The sequence below is a fragment of the Ostrea edulis genome, chromosome 10 (genome assembly GCF_947568905.1).
Source record: "Ostrea edulis chromosome 10, xbOstEdul1.1, whole genome shotgun sequence".
NCBI classification, from domain to species: Eukaryota; Metazoa; Mollusca; class Bivalvia; order Ostreida; family Ostreidae; genus Ostrea; species Ostrea edulis.
This window is the reverse complement of record NC_079173.1, coordinates 25,281,695-25,300,049: the sequence shown is the minus strand read 5'-3', so window position 1 is coordinate 25,300,049 and position 18,355 is coordinate 25,281,695. Positions and strand designations below refer to the sequence as shown.

At 34.8% G+C, this 18,355-nt stretch overlaps 1 protein-coding gene across 2 annotated transcripts in view; it reads left to right on the top strand.

Moving 5' to 3' along the window:
• The first annotated feature begins 3,927 nt into the window (after positions 1-3,927).
• LOC125665626 (integrin beta pat-3-like) overlaps positions 3,928-18,355 on the top strand; it is a 39,349-nt gene continuing 24,921 nt past the window's right edge. For both annotated transcript variants that reach the window (XM_048898366.2, XM_056152343.1), the window contains exons 1-6: positions 3,928-4,102; positions 14,185-14,267; positions 14,703-14,801; positions 15,759-15,840; positions 16,165-16,299; positions 17,861-17,957. In XM_048898366.2, coding sequence (XP_048754323.2) covers positions 4,054-4,102; positions 14,185-14,267; positions 14,703-14,801; positions 15,759-15,840; positions 16,165-16,299; positions 17,861-17,957 — 545 coding nt within the window. In that variant the 5' untranslated portion in view covers positions 3,928-4,053. The remainder of the gene's footprint in view (positions 4,103-14,184; positions 14,268-14,702; positions 14,802-15,758; positions 15,841-16,164; positions 16,300-17,860; positions 17,958-18,355) is intronic.

Genomic DNA, 18,355 nt, shown 5'->3' with positions numbered 1-18,355 from the left:
GAACTCTGGGATACCATAATATAGAAAGGGGTCTAACTCTGACCGATAAAAAAAAAACTACCCACTCGCTTCAAATGCCTAAAAAAAAATGTACCGGTCCCCTTGCATAGATTAATGTTGAACAACTTACATGCCAACAAGCCACAGGTTCTGAAAATAACAGGGATATACGTCATCGTTCTCTCGATTTCACCTGTTTATTTTTCCTAGGACATTACCGATCCAGGTTACCGGGTGGTTTTCACCAATGACAGCAGCGAAATTCAGACTAGTGTGGAAGATTTCGGACCTATCAACTAAAATTCCACATCAAATATACGTGACTTAGCCCCTGTGCGTACATAGAGCGTCAGAGGCTGTTTATTCACTATAAAGTATACAATGTCATCGGAGCAGCATTCCTCTCTTTCCCCTTGCTTGTCGTAAGAGGCGACTAAATGGGGCGGTCCTTCGGAAGAGACCGCAAAAACCGATGCCCCATGCCACAACAGGTGTGGCACGATAAATATCCCTCCCTGGCCATAAGCGCCGAGTATAGGTCTAAAATTCGATGCCCTTCACCGGCAGTGGTGAAGTCTCCATGTGAGTGAAATATTCTCGAGAGGTACGTTAAACAATATTAAATCAATCAATCAATCATTTGTGAAAGAATTTCCCCAAGTTTATCAAATAAATTGTTTGATTGATTGATAACAGTTTTAAGACGTTTTGACAATGTTTCAGTCACTTTACGGCGGTTAATTACATGTAACTGAAATATGATTGATTTATCAAATAAAGTTCTAGCATTCACATTTTGAAGCATGTAATTGCAGGCAAGCACAATACCATCCTCCTTCATCATTTGGCTGAGATCATGGAGGAAAGCTTGCTACTGACTGTCCTGTCACTTCAGCACATATTTCACCTCCATTATCCAAACTGTTACGAAAATGTGCTAACTTCCGCCAGAGGTCATTTGCACACACATCAATGTGTGCGCAGACGCAGAGGACTATGGGTAGTATATGTGGCGACGCTGAGGACTATGGGTAGTATGTGTGGCGACGCTGAGGACTATGGGTAGTATTCGAAAATGTGCAGATAAACATTTCGGTACATGCCCTATAGGTAGCCCAGTTATACGTCACTAACTTTCAGCTGACTTTTCCATCTGTAATGTCATTATAAATATTGTGGCGGAAATTGTTCAATGGTGGGAGCTACACTAAACTAGCACTGTTGTCTATTGTGTTTGTCCACAAGTAACAGAGGTACATGCTGTATACTAGTACAGAGGGTGAATTTTAAATATATGCTAGCGTTTCACAACACATTTGTCATTGATAATTTTCCTTAAACTGCTGAATTGCTCAACATGGTTCATTTCATCGTTCACGGTAGGCTGAAAAGGGGAAAACATGGGATAAATTTAATTAGGTGCAAATAAATAAATTTAGATAAATTTAAAACAGTTTAAGAGTAGTAGTAAAGGGTGCATATCATAGAAGATTTAATATCTTGTTACTGTCGAGTCTCACTTGCATAAAGTTTAGCAATTTACACATTATTACATGTATTGCGAATGCCTATAAAATCACATAAATGAACGCTCAGTTAAATCTTGAAGTATATTAAGCATACAAAGTTCAGTTGTAAACACCCTTTGTACATATCTTACAAGTATCACAATGAACCCAATAAGCCTGTTACAAGTATCACAATGAACCCAATAAGTCTGTTACAAGTATCACAATGAACCCAATAAGTCTGTTACACGTATCACAATGAACCCAATCAATCTGTTACAAGTGTCACAATGAACCCAATCCATCTGTTACACGTATCACAATGAACCCAATCCATCTGTTACACGTATCACAATGAACCCAATCCATCTGTTACACGTATCACAATGAACCCAATCCATCTGTTACACGTATCACAATGAACACCAATCCATCTGTTACACGTATCACAATGAACCCAATCCATCTGTTATAAGTGTCACAATGATCCCTAAGCTTCTCCTGTAGTCCTACCTTGTAAATTAGACAAATTTCATTATGTTTTGTCATGCGAATAAAAAGACTTCCCAAAAAAATGCACTTACCGCAAAATTTTTATCACAGACCAAATATTATGAAATTTCACGATTTATTTTCTTCTAAGAATTTCAATCTGCTATCAAATTTATCTAGATTTATTGAAATTATAAATGAGGTGGTCAACCCTACAAGTTGATTCACCATTTATATCTACAGTAAGATTTACTACTCTATATGTACCTCAACACACATGTATAGGAGATGAAATTTCTAGTGATTATGTATTTCTCTGTGTCATGTTTATTGACTTGTGAGAATGAATTGAATTGAATTATAAATACCCCAAGGGACGTCTCTTCAATTCATATGGGTCTCTTTCACCTCTGAAATTCTTTTTCCACGTGCTCTATATCTCTTACAGATTTCACAGCTGACTTTTGACTAAGTTTATTTCCTCCGTTCTTACTGTTCAGGTTTTTTTTGGTGATGCATGTATATGTATGAAATTCCAAATAATTTAAAATGTATACATCGATGAAAGAAAGAAAATGAATACAAATGATAGAGGTAGCATGTTCCATTGTGCTTCCTATTGTGAATTATATATGAAATTACAAGTGTTGCAGGAAAACTAAAAAAAGCTATTCCATTATTAAAAAATTCAGAATTCTTCTAATAAACGGTGCATTCTATTGATTTTTTTCTTGTTGCAACTAGATGTCCGGAGATCGTATTTGAAAAATAAATTTTGACAAGGTCCCTTTCACTCAAAATTTCACCAAGTGCTGTCAGTAGCAGCACAGGTGCTCGTCACGAAATGACCATCTCTTTTCTATATTTACACTTTTTAGAATTTAGATGGTCTGAAATTTTTATAAGACAAAAAATTCATGGCGAGCCCCTGTGGTATTAGGGTAAGTTTTCGATATTTGAAACCTAACGAACTGCAACTTTATAGCTAATGTAATTATCATAATCTGCTTCCATAACAAGCTGACTGGGTTTTTTTTTAAAGGTTTTAGATGAATAATTGTGTATTATCTGTAAGAAAGTGAAAGTTGTCTGCTTCACACGGTGTTTCCAATCTATGTGACGGCGATGTTTGGTATTATTTTACTTGAAATTACGCCATTAATGAACAACTTGAATTTGATAATTGATGTTAGGAAGAATAACTTTTTATGAAATAATATTTTACACTAGGTATTGGACTTCGAGTCGGGAAAATATAGAAATAATACTTTTTAAGTGATTTGGTAATGGGGATGATTCTTTTAATACTCGGGGAGACCACGATTCACAATTATTAGCAATTTTTTTTTTTTTTTTTTTTTTTTTTTTTTTACATCTGTATAGAATAGAATAGAATTTATTTCCAAATTAGGGCTCTCTCGGGCATACAGCATACATTATTGTTAACATTTCAATGTGCAATGTTTATTTTAAAAAAATGACGATAAAAAGAAAAGAACAAAACAAGAGCAAAATATGCACTATTAGTATGAGCAATGTTCATACATGAGACATTTTGAACATGATAATACTTATTTGTATTATATGTAAGTACCACCGTGTATCCTAATGCAAAACAGTCAGAAATACACACAGGAATATATATATATATATATATATATATATATATATATATATATATATATATATATACATGTATATATATATATATATATATATACTATGAAAACTTGAAAGGCCAAAAAAAAAAAGGATTCAAATATTTAAAAAAAAAAAATTAAACTAAATAAAACTATTTCGATATATATTGATATAATCGTATAATTTGCTGATATCAGACTTTTAAAGAAAAAAATTTCCGGTTTAATTTATTCATTTATGACTATAAAGATCTTAAACGTGTGTTTCCCTCGGCTTCGGTTAGTGTGACTACGCTTTATGAGAGGATGAATTAATGATTTTCCCCGTCTGGGTCCCCTTCCGCAGTCTCAGCACTCAAGACGGATGTAAGCTGTGTTATGACTGTTTTTAATACACTCGGTTGATATTCAAGATGGACGCGTCGATACTGTGGCGATATGCACTTCTGATTAGTATATCTAGTAAGTGATGCATGTATATTATCCAAATTTCTCAATTTTTCAGTGTTTTCTTTCATCTCGATACCTAGGGGGTTAAATGGCCATTTTGTGCCGTGGCATTTGTTCAGGGAAGTTAAAACATGTTACTAACAAATGCTTGTGTAGTCTATATTTTGAGGGATATATGCTCGTATTAACTAGAGTGTTGTACATTTGCTGTGTATAGGATTATCGATATTATATTGATTGATTCGTCATTGGTGAGATCATGCGATGAGAAATATCCTCAGCGTGTCCATTTCTATCGGAAACTCTAACCACGCCTATATAAACAAATAGAGAAAACAAACATTCTTAAACAAAAGTTCCCTGTATGTCAGCCGAGTAGAATTTAGGGAAGTTACAATTTTTTTTCTTTATCATAGCGAGGCCCTTTTGTCTAGATCTGTCCCTTCCTTTTATGTTTTTTTTTTTTTGGCTGTCAAGTGGCCTATGTAACTGCAGGAAATTATCGCAACCCTTGAAATTCGAGAGACATAATGATGTTTTATGCATAAAAAACACACCATGTTTTCCTAAATTACACGCACTGTGAGCTGGATCCGGTGACCTTTAAATAAAACTGTAACCTCACTTTGTTTAGCTAGAAATGCCAAAATTAGCATATACAGTGTAGTCGTATATATGACAGGTACTTCTTACCCCGGGGGATGTAGGAAGTAGTATGCTTTTGTTTTGTTTATGTTAATGAAGAAACGATTAGTTTAGCGACATAAATAAACAGAATCGTGACAGGACACCCACAGAAACCTACCTATAACTCAGGTGATTTGATTTTAAAAAAATCATTTGTTTTTTTATTGTTCATTAAAGCTGAGATTTGTTTTTCTCTCTGTGTGTTATTTAGAACAACTTCCACAAACAACCATGCAAGAGCAGCTGTCATTGTACAAAATGAAATCAACCAATAGTAATGTTAATGTCAGTCATAAAATGTTCTACACTACAAAATTCTAACAGATGCACAAAGTCGATGCTGGATTTGGATATCCTATTGAAGCTTTAATTAGGTCCTCTCTATGTTAATGGAGATTGCTAAATAGCTATGCCCACTGTCTTTGTGTGAACAATATCTACATGTCGCCCTAGGATGCTATGCGTTATCAATTAACTGGCTTCAGAGCAGACGAAAAGATAGAACTTATATTGATCTCTGCAGAAAATTAGGAAAAATCAATACATATCATTCATATCGTATTGCACGTCCCGGGAAAGCAAGAAAAGACATGGCTGGTTGTGGGTGGTGTTTGGGGGTTCTCTCTCTCTCTCTCTCTCTCTCTCTCTCTCTCTCTCTCTCTCTCTCCACACGCGGATACATCAAAGTGTGTTTAATTAATACAATGTATAATATCAGGTTTTAATTCAAGAAATCGAGCCCCACAAGTGGCCCCTAATAAATCGACCCGATTGACACATCGAAATATATATGTACATCGAATATAAATCAAATAATTTTACATTCTAAGGTATAAAGCCTTATACGTTGTAATATTATTAAGAATGACACACATTTTCATCAATTAAAATTAAGCATTTCAACGAATAATCGCGATAACTTGACTATCGTCGACTCAAAATTTGGTTAAAAAAAAAATTGAGCCATCCACATGGAATAATCCCTTAGAAAAATGGAATCGCCTAATTTAAACATATTCCTGTGACGATATCGCAAGTACATGTGTAGTTACCACACGGTAGAATCGGGTTAAAAGAGTCCATATTTACCAAAATGTGTGGACATTTTTGCCGCCTGAACTTTGAATTGCGATCAAACTGTAAAAGAAAACAAAATGTAGGTAGAGCTGATAAGGCGATGCTCTGTTTGGCACACAAATATCGCTTCTTTATTAAAATGAAACACAACACCTCTGTCAGAAATTACATTTATTGAAAAGATAAAATGTGACAATTGTATTTAAACCAAAAGCAAACCATCTTACAACACTATATGTATACAAAGAGATGTGTTCAACTTAATATATCCGACAAATAAAACACAATGAATACGTGTAACGAAAATATTTGATTTGGCAGGACACAAGTGAAAAAAAACCCATGATTGCCAAGTTCTAAAAAGTGCCAACTGTAAAATAATATCTATGTAATAAGGTATATACATGTTGTGAACGTTAGCTAGCTGTATATGAAATGCTCTGTATAAAAATAGACAATGATGTTCTCTCTCTCTCTCTCTCTCTCTCTCTCTCTCTCTCTCTGAAGAAATAATAAATACCATGCTAAAATTAATATGGACGTGCATGATATTTTTCTGATGTCTTTGAGTTTGATTGAATTAATGTAATTCATACAGTTTTGCGTAAAACTGAGTTTTATTATAAAGCTCGTAAAAGTTTATAAACAATTCATTTTCTGCTCAATAACAAACAAAACAAAACGCAATGCATATCACACTTTGAAAAAAAAAACCAAACACCTAGGTATCTTTATTTCTATATAGTTGACAATCTTGTCCATTCTCTTATTTTGTTGACTGTATTTACATATTGGACCTTTTGTTTTATCATATGTGAATATCTTTTTACTTCGAGTACTATGTTTTGAGAGCAAGAAATAGATAGAGAGAATAAATGAAATTGTGCCACGCGTTTTTTGATAAAGAGGGAGCACATAATCCTAAAACATTAAAGTGAGATATTCTCAATTCACTAAAACTTAGACTGGCATCATACCAGATTTTCATGCAATGATAGTATTTACAACGGCACTCCCCTGCAGTACATGTAATATGACGTCACTCAATAAATACCTACATGTTTGGAAGTAATTATTCACCGGTTTCTTTCATTTAACAAACAAGTTCTCGATTATCACTTGACCAAAACCCCCGGATAAATCGATTGATAAATCATAGTAAAATTGTCACCCCCTATATACATACAATACGATGCTTGATAATGATATTGTTTAACATAGTTTTGATAATTATTTGAGGGTGGGGGGGGGGAGGGAGGAGGATAAAACTTTACCCGTCAATTTCAGTGTCAAGCTAACAGCAGGGCTTCTGATCTGATTAAATCCAGATCTTTTGATCCGCTCCAATATTCTGACGTCGCTAATTAGATCAAAGATCTGGTTCTAATCAGATAGCGACATCAGAATATTGGAGCGGATCAAACATCTGGTTTTAATCAGATTGGTGTGACTTCCTTTTTACTTATGTAAAAAAAAAAAAGAAAAAAAAAAGTGAATGACTTTTGCACTTGTACATATCATATTTTGTGTAAAATTAAATCCTAAGCCCGATTTAGTTTGAATTAATAATGACAAACTCAGTTGATTAAATGTTGAAACGACACTGTGTTTTAATGATCTGTAAATCATTCACAGCAAGTAAAATGATAAAACAAATAAAACTGCACAACCATACACAACAATGTCCCCAAAAAATGGTATCGATTATTGGAATTTATTTTTGATCAATAAAAATGGAAATAACTCAGTTAAAAACACAATGATCGATAAAATTGTAATTCATCTTAATCATCTATAACATTGTAATATTCATCTTAATCATCTATAACATTGTGATATTCATCTTAATCATCTATAACAATGTAATATTCATCTTAATCATCTAAAACATTGTAATATTCATCTTAATCATCTATAACATTGTAATATTCATCTTAATCATCTATAACATTGTAATTCATTTTATTATATGTTAGTGAATAATTCCTAGCTCCCTAATTGGCTGAGATCCAACAATGTATAAATCATACTACTTTATGTTTACCTGCACGTGACCTTCCAGGTGAACATAAGGAATTATTTTTTCCACATAGGACCAAAAATAGGTCGGGAACTTCCAATTTGACGCGATCGATTATACTTATTTTTGCCGTCCAATGAAATTCCGCGTTTCTCACTGGGTTCGGCTAGCAATTCTAGAAAAATGGCGAGGTAACAATCTTGAAGTTTTTTTTAATCATATGATAAAACAATTATTGCTGTTTTTGAGGTCAATACGATGATTTAGCCACCTTCGAAGTACAATATTCACCTCGCCCTTCGGGCTCGGTGAATATTGTACTCCTCAGGTGGCTAAATCATCGTATTGACCTCAAAAACAGCAATAATTATATATTAACCATCGATAGTATTGTAATTCATTTTAATCATATATAACATTGTAATATTCATCTTGATCATCTATAACATTGTATTTCATCTTAATCAACCAAAACATTGTAATTCATCTTAATCATCTATAACATTGTAATATTCATCTTAATCATCTATAACATTGTAATATTCATCTTGATCATCTATAACATTGTAATATTCATTTTAATCATCTATAACATTGTAATTCATCTTAATCATCTATAAAATTGTAATATTCATCTTAATTATCTATAACATTGTAATATTCATCTTGATCATCTATAGCATTGTAATATTCATCTTAATCATCTATAACATTGTAATATTCATTTTAATCATCTATAACATTGTAATTCATCTTATTCATCTATAACATTGTAATATTCATCTTGATCATCTATAACATTGTAATATTCATCTTGATCATCTATAACATTGTAATTCATCTTAATCATCTATAACATTGTAATTCTAACCATCTCTGATATTGTTAATTCACCTCAATTCCCTTAAGATTATAATTCACTTCAGTCATATGTGACATTTCAATTCTGACTTTACATTGATTCCATCGCTGACGTAACGTCTAAAATATGGCCAAACGACGTTAACCAACACATAATCAAATTGATTGGGCACCATTATACCCAATAAATCAGATACCTTTGCAGATTTCCAGCATTGTTGAAGTAAGGTGAATACGTAACTTGTAAAATTTGTTTATCTTATAGAGATAAAATTATCAAATGACTGTTTCGCTATTTCTCGTTCTATTTCTGGTTTCGGGTTGGGTTTTTTTGTGTATCGATGTCCTGCCTTTTACACCCACGCAGTTGTTGCGTCAGAGGGAAATACAAAAATAACTACACTAACCCTATATACGATAAGGGTTTATCACTTTTCCTTAAATCAAGGATCATCTTTACACAAAATTTAGATTGAATTGACTGATTGTATATTGTTTAATGTCCCTCTGGAGAATCGTTCACTCATATAGAGACGTTACCATTGCCGGTGAAGGGTTTCAAAATTTAGGCCTATGTTCGGCCATCTTCACAAGTCAAGGGTTATTGATTCATTACTTCTCACTAACCCTTGACATCAGTGACTATCAAAAAGTTGGGCTCGTTCTGATTGTTTCCACAAAAGAGTGGGAACCAATGAGAATGCGGTTCTATTTATAACAACGCGAAGCGAGAGATTCAAATAAAAACACGTGTATTAATACCTACAGTTATGATTATTTCAATCGCATAAGCAATATTGTCTTAAGCAAAAAGGTTTCCAAACTTGATCTACTATCAAACGTAATTAGTGATGTAAATATTACAATTGTGCGTGTTTAACAGTACAGCAGTATGAGATCGCGTCATTTGTATCCATATACACCATAACAAGATCTTTGAATTTTCATTGAATGTTTTATTTATAGTGGATTGCGTAATGGTCTAATGAGCCCAACTTTTATATAGCGACTGATGTCAAGGGTTAGTGCGAGTTAACGAATCAATAACCCTTGACTTGTGAAGATGATGTTCGGCGCTTATGGCCTTTGAGCAGGGAGGTATCATTAGCGTGCAACACCTGCTGCGACACGGGGCCTCGTTTTTTGCGGTCTCATCCGAAGGACCGTCCCATTTAGTCGCCTCTTATGACAAGCATGAGGTACTGAGGACCTATTCTAACCCGGATCCTCACAGGAGTCAAAACTTATATTTAGTACATGAATAGGTCACAATTTAGACAATTACATGAATAGGTAAATAGTTTGTAAGCTAATCGGGTGACAGATTCTACAGGTTGACATTTAAGCTGTTGACAGATCGACAGCGGTTAGGTATGGTTGTGATTAGAAAGAGAATATTTAGTTCCTATAAAGTGTATAATGTACTTCTAGTTTAATCGAGTGGTTGACAAAGGTATAAACGGTTATTCAAATTATGTCTCTTGGCGCCATCTTGCGGTGCAAAACCAAATTACACTTCTGTACACTTTCGCCTACATGTATACTAGAGCTCACTCCTTTGTGTCTGAATTTGAAGCTTTCGTACTAATCTATGGGTTTAATTCAAAGTTATTGATCGAATATTTCTTTTTACCAAAGATACAGACGGAAAAACCTACAACGGCAAACGTGCGAAAAATTAAAGATGGCGACCAAGGGACATAATTCAGATTAATTATTGACGCCGGTGTTAGGACTAAATCTTGTTGAATATGAATACATGTACCATGTTAATTCTATCAGTTATGCAAATTGATGCTCCTTGGCTACTTTGGATTTATATTATTACAGAAATATGAATTAGATAACTTTTTCAATCTGTATTGATAATAGGCATCTGCGCTTTTATCTTTCGTCAAAATATTTCTCTGACCAAGAGTAAGATATACAGAGACGTAGAAATCAGGTCAACTGACGTAGAAATTAAAGCAGCTGGTTCCAAAAAACCCAACATTGCGGTATGTAAATACTGTACAGTGGCTGGGTTATGGGGGTTGCGCACCTCCCCCTTTAGTTAAATATTTTTAACAAAAGTGGTCTCTCTCTCTCTCTCTCTCTCTCTCTCTCTCTCTCTCTCTCTCTCTCTCTCTCTCGTTTTTTGGTTGCCATTATGGGGTCTTCAACCCACTCCCCTTTAACAACTTGAATCGCAACCCATTTGAAATTTTCATGGATCCACCAATGCTTTATAACACGCGAAAGAATGCTACTCTTTCACAGTTGTCAACAGAAGTATGCCGTTAGTCCTTAGTGAGAAAAATGTGAGTGCAATGTCCAACTGCGCATGTCCTTGTCATTGGATTACACATCTACTAACATGATCAGCGGTGTACACATTCTTATGTCATGACAAGGAAACGCATCCGCTGTATTCATTTCCAAAACGGAAAATGTTACTTCCGGTTACGAGAACACTTGCACTCTCCTGGTTCGCGATCTGTACTCGGGTTTCAAGAGAAGAAGGATGAAATTCCATCTATTTATTTATTAATTCTCTGATTTTTTTTCTCTCATTACCCTGTGAAAAGAAAACAACATATATACCGCTTTGCCTTATTTATACGATAAAGTAGTTCTTCAAAGGGAGTGATTTACAGAAACAGATATATCTGAAGAATGTTTGACATTGTTACCAAGAAAGTTACGAAAAATCTTTTTTACATTTATAAATAAAAACCATCATCTCCCTGTCGAAGTAGACAAACAGAGTAATATTGAAAGAAATGAACGTTTTTGTAGATTATGCATTTGTATATACAAAATTGGAGATGGATTTCATCATATTCCTCCTAGGCACCTGATCCCACCTCTGATGTGTCCAGGGGTCCGGGTTTGCCCAATTCTCTAGTTTGTATTGCTTATAGCAGTTATGAGATTGTTCACTGTTCGTTATCTTCACCTTTTATTCTGGAATATTAGCATTGTGCAAATTACTCAAGAGATTTTCTAAATATAGAAAGTTGTTCTGTCCCAAAAGCTAAATTATTTTATGAACTTATGTCTTATTTAAAGATTCTGTATCTCTAAGAGAGTTGTGTATGTTTATCAAAAACAATATTTATGTTATTGTCTGTTCTCCGTATTTGTCTGTTTGACCCCTGGTATTGTATACATGTATGTTAATACGTTTCATGGTTTGAGTGATTTAACTGATGTAATTTTTCACCGCCCCCTAGAATAATGTTAAAGTAAGAACCTCTGCACACCAGGCAGTGTCTCGTATGTCCTAGAAATTCATGTTAGACCGTTCTTGGCATACTGATTTTGACTGCGGATTACTCCGTTTAGTTGATCAAGATATAAGGGCTTACGGTGGGTGTGACCGGTCGATAGGGGACGCTTACTCCTCCAAGGCACCTGATCCCACCTCTGGTATATCCAGGGGTCCGTGCTTACCCAACTCTTAATTTTGTATTCCTTATAGGAGTTATGAGATTTATCACTGTTCGTTATCATCACCTTCAACGTTGTTTATTCGTTGACCTAGCATCAGAATTCTAGCTGTCTGAGGACAAAATATTGGCACATACCAGAGAGCTTCTGATCCATTCATTTTGAAGACCTTCCATTTACAGCACAATTTCTATGGCTGTGTTCTTGTGTCGCCATCTCAAAATTTTAATGCAACAAAATTCCTAACATATTTTCCCACTAACTTGTGTACAAACATACCTTCATGCATTCACTAAAGCCCCATGCGAACTGAAAACTAGCAGCTTCAAAGAATTTCATTTGTTGATGTAGCCATGGTAGATCGCCTATCATTTAGAATGCTGTTGATATCCATACTCATATGTTTCAATATCCCCCCTCTTTATTTAGAAACAAAACTGTTGTGAAGTCGCGCACGCTATTGCTGTCAATTTTGGTAACGTGAAAATGACGTTAAAAACGCAACGTCAGAACATCGATATAACATAATTAACGTTAGAATAAGTCTTGATGAAAGAAAAATATAAAGTTGATATGACAGTTGAGGCTAATGCAACATAAATTTCCTGAGACATTATATTTAGGTAAATTTATTATAATGGCTAAACCAAGTTAATGAATATGTGCGAACTTTCTCTCCAGAGAAAAGCTCAAAGAGAATGACTGTTAATCAGAAAATAAGGTATCGTTTCAACATACATTCGTACGTTACAATTTCCAATTTTCCCCATTTCCAAGCTCTGTTTAACTGTCATTTCCGAGCTCTAGAATTTAACTCATTTTCAAGATCTGTTTAACTCGCATTTTCAAGTTCTGTTTAACTGTGATATTTTGTATTTTGATAAACCTTTGTGACTCAAAGAGAAAGAATTAAATGGAAATATTCACTTTTTCTTTTATCGAAATACAGAAATTATCGCCCTAACATAGCTAACGTCATTCTCTCTAACCCACAAAGAAACCACCTTCAACCACAGTTAATGTTACCTCGATTAATTAAAAATATCCTCTTATGACCAATTTAGCTTCGTATAGCGCACCGAATCATTTCCTTTTGAAAGTGTCGAGGCTTTCAATAGATCGTTGACATTTTATATCTTATTGGCCTAGCTTATATCGTGATATCGTCATTTGGTTTTTTTTAATATACAGTATAAGTTCCTCCTGACACACCGATATTGTGTAGATACAGTGAGCTGTATGATGTCGTCATTTAAACAATGAAACGCTTGCTTTGTTGTTTCATCGAGTGATGAAGGTAGCAAGCATTGCAGACAAAAATTCATAATCCTTGTAAGCGGGTTATGTATTTTTTCCCCCTGCAATGTTACTATATGTACCTTCATCACCCGATGAAACAACAAAGACAGACATTATGCTTACTCCTCCTAGGTACCTGATCCCACCTCTCGTATATGCAGGGGTCCGTGTTTGCCCAACTCTCTATTTAGTTTTCCTTACAGGAGTCATGAGATTGATCGCTGTTCGTAATATTCACTTTTAATTGCTTATATCTATATTTTTATGTATTTATAAAAATATGAACTAGGTTTAAGTAATAAAATACCATATGGTTGACCCAGTCGTTACGTTTAACAGAACAGCCAATACACCCTTTGACCTTGATAACACTCCATATTTGGTAATGATTACACAAACAGGTGGTACTGAAAAACCGGATCGAACTAGTTTGCAACAAAGATGAATGTATTCATTGTTTATTATGAAAGCACTGACAAAAAAATATATTAAGAGAACAGATTCAGTGAATGTAAATATTGTAGGATACTCTTACAAAGCGGTACCGTCCTACGAAGTGCGAAAGTGTGCAACACCATCTACCCTAGGAACCAGTTTATATTCGGCTTACTCTATGTAATGTGAACCCATGAAAATATATTTTATTTAGCCTACTCCATGTACTACATGTAATATGATAATCTAACCTTAATTAATTGTTACACTTTCTTTTAAACAGTTGGTTATGTACAAAGTCAGTGTTCAGGCTCCCGATGCGGACAGTGCCTTATCGCAGACGGATGTGCCTGGTGTAAAGACAGGGTAAGGTATATTGTACATGGACTTTCCTGGGAGAGAGAGAGGGGGAGGTTTTGTCCATGAATTTGTCCGGTAGAGAGAGAGAGAGAGATTTTGTCCATGAATTAAGACAGAGAGACAGAGAGAGAGAGAGAGAGAGAGAGAGAGAGAGATTGTCTCTGGATTTGTCAGGTGTAAAGACAGACAGAGAGAGAATGCCTGGTGTAAGAAGAGAGAAAGAAAGAGAGAGATTGAGATATTGTACTTGGATTTTGTCCACGGATATGCCTGTTGGAGAGAGAGAGAGAGAGAGAGAGAGAGAGAGAGAGAGAGAGTTTGTAAATGAATTTATCCACTTATAGTTAAATATCTATGGACGTTTATACTCTAGCAGCATGGTAAGAGCTACGTGGAGTGCCGAGTATCACTTTGCCTTTAAGTTTATATATTCCCCTACAGAATTTCACGAAGACGAGATGTGCGACAGAGGCACAGCTTCGAACAGACGGGTGTGGAAGTATAGTCAAAAGAAAGGAACATGATATACAACTAGTAAAGGTATGTGGAGCACGCCCATGAAACATCTCGCTTTGTACAGAAGAACCATATTATGTGTGATACAACCACATTGTAAAAGTGATGCTATGCACAGTACTACCGTAACGGTATAAACATGTAAACAGAATGTTATATTTATTAGTACCAATGTATTAGTACCACGATGTAAACAACCGTTATATATACAATAAATCCATAAATAAACTATATTCTATGAAGTCGGTAGATGATATCACACACTGTAGTAACACGATATGAACACGAAGAGTTTTATAGTTAAAGTACTATTAAATGTTATATATAGCTGTTTACAAGCTATGAGGTTAATCATGACAAACTCAGTGTCCCGAAATAGCAAATACATTCCCAAAGGGTAGCGAGAGAGGAAAAATTACATCGAGTGCCATGTTTTACAAGGATATATTGATTTAGATGAACAACTCTTTGTCTAGTAATTTATGGATGTGTTTATTTACAATGTATATATGTAGCAATATTCCATTATCACCTGCATATGGTGTTTATATATCTCAACTGATTCGATACGCAAGAGTTTGTTCTGCGTATAGTCAGTTTTTAAATCGAGGCAAGCTACTGACAAACAAGTTGATGGTACAGGGGTTTCAACAGTCTCAATTGAAGTCAGTTCGTCAATACAACCTAGCATTGGGTCAAATGCTGTCTGACGTGTTTTATACCGATTATTAGGCCGTTCTTGGCACACTGATTTTACTACAGATAACTCCGTTTACCTGATCAGGGGATGCTTACTCCTCCTAGGCACCTGATCCCTCCTTTGGTTTGTCCAGGGGTCCGTGTTTGCCCAACTATCTATTTTGTATTACATATAGGAGTTATGAAATTGATCACTCTTCGTTATCTTCACCTTTCATGTACATCCAGGATGTAACAATCTGTTTAGCTAGATGAGACTGGTGGGTTTTTTTCCATTTACAGAACCAGGATTTTTCTGACGGAGGACCAGGCCAGGATTCAGTGCAGATCAAACCACAGCACGTAAAAATTAAACTGGTTCCCAGTAAGTGTCCGTGTTATTTCAGCAATTATTCTCCAGCACATGCGTATTAGGGAAGTAGATAACGGAAATGAATGCAAGTGACAAAAATTATGACGATTTCATATAAATTTATGAGCTTCAAGTTTGTTTTCAATTAAATGCTAAATGGTTTGATATGCTCAATTTGTTAACATTTTATCGTTTAAAAACATGAATACATATGTATCACAAAGACACGACATTTCAGTCAACTGATGATTATATGAACTCCTTTGATGAAAACATTAAAGCCATTAATTTAAACGTAGCATCAATCAAACTTTCTAAACTTTTATTCTTTTTCAGACAAAATACTTGACAATTTCAACGTGTATTACAAAATCGCCAGAAATTTTCCTTTAGACCTCTACTTTTTAAACGACCCTTCCTATACTATGAGAGAACTGCAGAGCTCCTTAAAATCGTTAGCCAAAGCTATTGGTGAGTACAGCGGGGGGAATAATATATACTGTGAAATTTCTTATTTTCATCAGGTCAGATTGTGGTTTATTGAGTTGTTACTCTGGACATTTTAGTTTATGTACTCCTATTTGTGGAGATTTGAATCCTTGGATGTGTTCATTCACTAAAACAATAAAAATTAGAACCCCACGAAAATGTAATTTTACAGTTTACAAGAATTTATATTCAGAAAGAGTGTAGTTGTTTGCAAATAATAAGTTCACAGGTGTATAATGTAAAGATCTTACAATGCTAATCATTATTTTTCTTCACCATTGATACGTTTAATGATAATGACCCATTGAGAGAGAGAGAGAGAGAGAGAGGGGGGGGGGGATAAGTGAGTAGTGGAAAGACAGTACCGCATGAAAATACATGTATAGGACTTTCCACTTCTAGCTAGTGGTGTCACTTTGATTTGAACATGATGATAATACATCAATGTAAATGGTTTGGATACAAGATTGAACAGTTCAGATCTAGAAGGTCTGAGATTTCTGAAGTGAAACAATGCCCTGAACCCCCTGAACAGTCCTATACACCGATGTATAGCTTATTATAATGGATTGGAATATTCTGTATATTTATTTGGGTTTTTTGCGCATTCGGATCTGATGTGCTCTTTATCGGAATACTTACTCAGTAGTCGTGATTCAGCGCTTGTTTCTTACTGGGTAGAGATATTTATAATTGAACACAACCATGAATTAGCGCTCTTGATTCATCGCCAAAAGGTATCACAGCGGGATTTGTGATTTCACCCCTGTACATGTATTTAGCGAAATTTGTTATTATAACCCTGTATAAAGCGGAATTTGTGATTTCGACCTTGTATATAGCGGGATTTGTTATTTCGCCCCTGTATATAGCGGATTTTGTGAATGCACCCTTGTATATAGCGGATTTTGTGAATGCACCCCTGTATATAGCGGATTTTGTGAATGCACCCCTGTATATAGCGGATTTTGTGAATGCAAACCCTGTGTATAGCGGATTTTGTGTTTTCACCCCTGAATACAGCGGAATTTGTTACTTCAACCCTGTAAAAAGCGGAATTTATAATTTCAACCCTGTATACAGCGGAATTAGTGATTTCACCCCTGTATATAACGGAATTTGTGATTGCACCCCTGTATACAGCGGTATTTGTGTTTTCAACCCTGTAGATGTACATGTATAAAGCGGAATTTGTAATTTCACCCCTGTATACAGCGGAATTTGTGATTTCACCCCTTTATATGGCGGAATTTGTGATTTCACCCCTGTATATAGCAGGATTTGTGATTTCACCCTGTACATAGCGGAATTTGTTATTTCACCCCTGTATATAGCGGAATTTGTGATTTCACCCTGTATATAGCAGAATTTGTGATTTCACCATGTATACAGCGGAATTTGTGATTTCACCCTGTATACAGCGGAATTTGTGATTTCACCATGTACATAGCGGAATTTGTTATTTCACCCCTGTATACAGAATACGCTTCAGTATATATGTAATGTCTTTTCTTAACAGTAGTCTTGGTTTCCTACATTTCAGCCAACGAAATAAAAAACCTGACGACCGATTTTCAGTTCGGCTTAGGTACCGCCATGGATAAAGTCGTTCTACCGTTCACACGAACTTCCCCTCAGTAGTAAGTGAATCATACTCACAGGCATACAGTTTTAAGGTATTCAATGTATAATGATCATATTTCATATAAATGGATGGTGGGATTTTTTTGTAATCATTGCATCATTTTAAAGAGTTAATTCTTTACCATAGGAATTTACAAAAACTGCTTGATTTATTTCACCTAGAATTTTACATTGATGTCTATGGGAAGAACATGTTTTATTGAAATATTTTTTAAAGAAATTGTATATTCATACAAATCTCTTGGTGAAAAGTTCCATAAACTTTATGAAAATATAGAATAAAATGAATCATTTACCACACATACTTTACCAAAATTAGATTTTTCTTATTTATTTATTTTTTTACCAAGGGCGTATAACTCTTCCAAAAAGATCAGCTTCTCATGTTAATTAG